At 60.1% G+C, this 3,130-nt stretch overlaps 2 protein-coding genes across 2 annotated transcripts; both read right to left on the reverse strand.

Moving 5' to 3' along the window:
- Nucleotides 1-23: 23 nt before the first annotated feature.
- A1Q1_03752 (uncharacterized protein) lies at nucleotides 24-1,036 on the reverse strand (the record flags this gene model as incomplete). The annotated part of the gene is made up of 2 exons (XM_014323142.1): nucleotides 24-782; nucleotides 839-1,036. 2 exons carry the CDS (start codon nucleotides 1,034-1,036, stop codon nucleotides 24-26), a joined length of 957 nt encoding a protein of 318 aa, XP_014178617.1.
- A 786-nt stretch (nucleotides 1,037-1,822) lies between these two features.
- A1Q1_03753 (uncharacterized protein) lies at nucleotides 1,823-3,091 on the reverse strand (the record flags this gene model as incomplete). The annotated part of the gene is made up of 1 exon (XM_014323143.1): nucleotides 1,823-3,091. The coding sequence occupies one exon, from the start codon at nucleotides 3,089-3,091 to the stop codon at nucleotides 1,823-1,825; it is 1,269 nt and encodes a 422-aa protein (XP_014178618.1).
- Nucleotides 3,092-3,130: the final 39 nt, after the last annotated feature.

Here is a 3,130-nt window from a genome sequence, read left to right on the forward strand (position 1 = left end):
GCATGTGTGTACAACAAGATGCATCAGTCTAGCCCCGTGCTAACCTTCTCCAGCACCATGTCAACGAGCACTGCTGAGCCCGCCGCATCACCTGGGCTCGCCGCCAGGCGCTTGAGGACGGCGCTCAGGTCGTCCATGACTTCGCACCGCAGTTCCTCGCCGCGGTGTAGTCGTCCCTCCGACCTTTGCAGGCTGCGCTGCAACCCCGTAATGTCGTTACGTAGCTGCAGCACCTCGATACTACTCCTGTCGGCGACGCCGCGCAAGGAAGCAGCCCAGGCAGCCATCCGCACGCCCTCCGCTACGAGCTCCGCTATCCGCGCCCGGGCAGACTGCTCGCGTCTCATCATGTCTAGCCGCTGTTTTTCGAGTTCGGACACTAGGGTCTCGTACGCCTTCTCACGCTCTAGTTGCTCGCACACCCTCCGCCGGAGCTCGTCCACGCAGAGATCGCCCAGCGACGACTTCGTCGGTTCGCTGCTTCGCCGCTGGGATGGCAGCGGTTCGTAGTGTAGCGGGTTTGATAACTCGTCGATTGTATGCGTACGTTCAGCCGGCGGAGAGACGGTGGGCAAGCTCGCGGCTTCGACGGGTGGTGGTGAGAACCTCGGTCTTGGCCCGCTGGCCGTTCCCGAAGCAACGTTCGTCGCTTTCGCATCGACCACGGGCTCGCTCTTGACTCCGGTCGCTGCTTCCTGGTCGCATGCGGTGCCGTTATCCTTCGCTTGCTGCTTTAGTCGCTCGTTTTGCATCGCCGTCGAGACCATACGAGCGAGGGACCGCTTCATCGACATATTGACGCCCTGATCCGTCAGACTCGCTCACGATGTACACGCACCTTTACCTTCGACGCCTCGGGCGCGCGAGGACGGGACGGTCCAGCCGGAGTCTGGAGCATGACAGCGGTGGCGCCCATTGAGTAGGAGCCGGCGAGGTGATAGTGTATAAAGTATGAAGGGAAGAGTGAACGTTCCGAAACCGGAGAGCTGGACGGAGGCGTTTCCTCGTTTGTCGTTGGGCATTTGGGCTTTTGCATTCCCCGCATCCGGGGAGGGGGGCGATGGAGGCAAGCGCCATGCAATCAGGACAGATCGCCGCCAGATCGGCAGGCGATCGCCATGGCGTCATTTCGAATTAATGAATCGTGCGTGCGTGAGCGTCGCTTAACCCGCTCCGTCTGGATCTGCTCGATCTCGTCTCCACCTCGGGGACATCGGCGAGTGCGGATGCAACAGCAGTCTGGATGCATGGGAGAGGGACGGCATACGGTTGCATGCGCTAATTGTCGTGTTCCTGGTGACGAGAGCGAGATAAACGAACCCCGCTGGCCAGTCACAGGCCGAGGTGGCCCCGCAAGGCTCCAGCATGCTCCGTCCCGACACGCTGACACGCAACAAACGAGCTCGCGGAATGTGCAAACCCTGTTTGCACCGCGTGTAAACCGGGTATGTCACCGTTCGACACCCCCGGGATGTCATTGTTCCTTCGCTCTGAGGCGCTGTCGCTTCGTTACGACTGACCTACGCGCTGTTCAACGGGATGGCGTCAGCCGCGCCATGCCGCCTGGATGCCGAAGTCCCCGCGAGCAACTTGGGTCCACTGACTCGGTGCTCCTCGTGGTCGGAAGTGCCTGCTCCCACACCCTCCGGAACGCGAATGATCTGAGTGCTCACGTCCGAAGATCCACTTCCAGGCCAGCCGCCGGCCCACTCCACTCCCCCACCTTGCGTTCGGTGGCCAGTGAGATCTACATGTCTTATCGCTTGCAACGATCCAGGTGACTACGGAATGCGCAGAGCTGGGAGGCTCTTGCGTCACTCTCCTATCCCAACCACGGTGCCCTCCAAAGCGAGTCTTCCCAGAATTCCTCCACCCAATCCCACGAGAAAGCGAGCATTTCTCTAGGCGACGGGTCGAACGGCGTATATCTCCCCCGCCTGTCGATGAAGCCTCTACTGTCGAACTGGAACTCGGACCTCAGGGCCATTCGCATCCTCATTATCCGCAAGATGGTCGCCTTGCAATCATCAGGGTAGTCCTCCAGCGGCGACAGCCCCATCTCGTCCATCTGCTCCCGTAATAGGAAGGCGGTTCTCTCTTCCCCCATCTTGACCCGCAGCCACCCCCGGCTCCGTGGGTAGAGGATCGTCGGCACCCCTAGGCGCTGCAACTTCGCCGCGGCCGCCGACCTTCTCCGGTGGGCAAACATGATATCGCAGTCGGCTTCCAGTATCGCCTGCTTGCAGCGCTCTATGGAGCGTTTCTTGGCAGTCTTTTCAGGTGGGATGCGGTAGGCTATGTCGATATCCTGGTAGAAGTCACCCAGAGCTGTCACAACATCGATGTCTGTGCAGCCCCGAACGTGCACTGGAGAGTGATTAAGTCCAGAGGGTTTGTGAAGGCGGGGTGAAGCGCTGCAACTTGAAATGATAGGTAGTGGGTCGGATGCAGCGCGCCGGAGATCGTTGACGCCAGTGTCTGGTTTGGGAAGTGGCAAGGATGCGACGGACAGGGGCGGTGACCGGAAAACAGACGATGAAGACCCAAACCCGGACGAGCCGCGCGAGGAGGTCTTTGCAGTTGAGATCGAAAATACCGTAGAGTACGTTGGGCACATGGAAGGCGCGGAGAAGGATGACGATGCTGCCGAAGGGACCAACCTCCTCCATCTCTCTACTTTTGTTTCGGTGTCTTCACTCAACGCCAATAAAGGGTTCTGCGTGCGAGCCATACGGGCCGTCGGGGTAGGAAGATCAGTCACCTCCAAGGGCTGCGCTAATACTGGTGACATCGGGGCCCAGACCAGCGCTCGCAACTCCTCCATCGTTTTACAGTAGATACAGCGGCCACTGGCGGGATTCTCAGCAGCGGGTGTGCTGATGGGCGTGTCGGCTGGCTTGCTAGCCTGCTTGCCCGTTGACTCGCTGAGCTTCTTGCTGGAAATCTTCTGGGCCCGCTTATCGGCTTGCATGCTGACCTGCTTGCTGGCTTGCTTGTTGACTTGCTTGTTGGCCAAACCATTGGCGGGCCTGTGTGGGGGCTTTTGGGGGGTTTTGCGGTTGCTGCCCGGCTCGTTCCCAATGATCGGCATACTCTTGATGGCCGTCGCGCCGTTGTCCGCGGCTTTGCT

This window comes from Trichosporon asahii, assembly GCF_000293215.1.
Source record: "Trichosporon asahii var. asahii CBS 2479 unplaced genomic scaffold scaffold00063, whole genome shotgun sequence".
Lineage (NCBI taxonomy): Eukaryota > Fungi > Basidiomycota > Tremellomycetes > Trichosporonales > Trichosporonaceae > Trichosporon > Trichosporon asahii.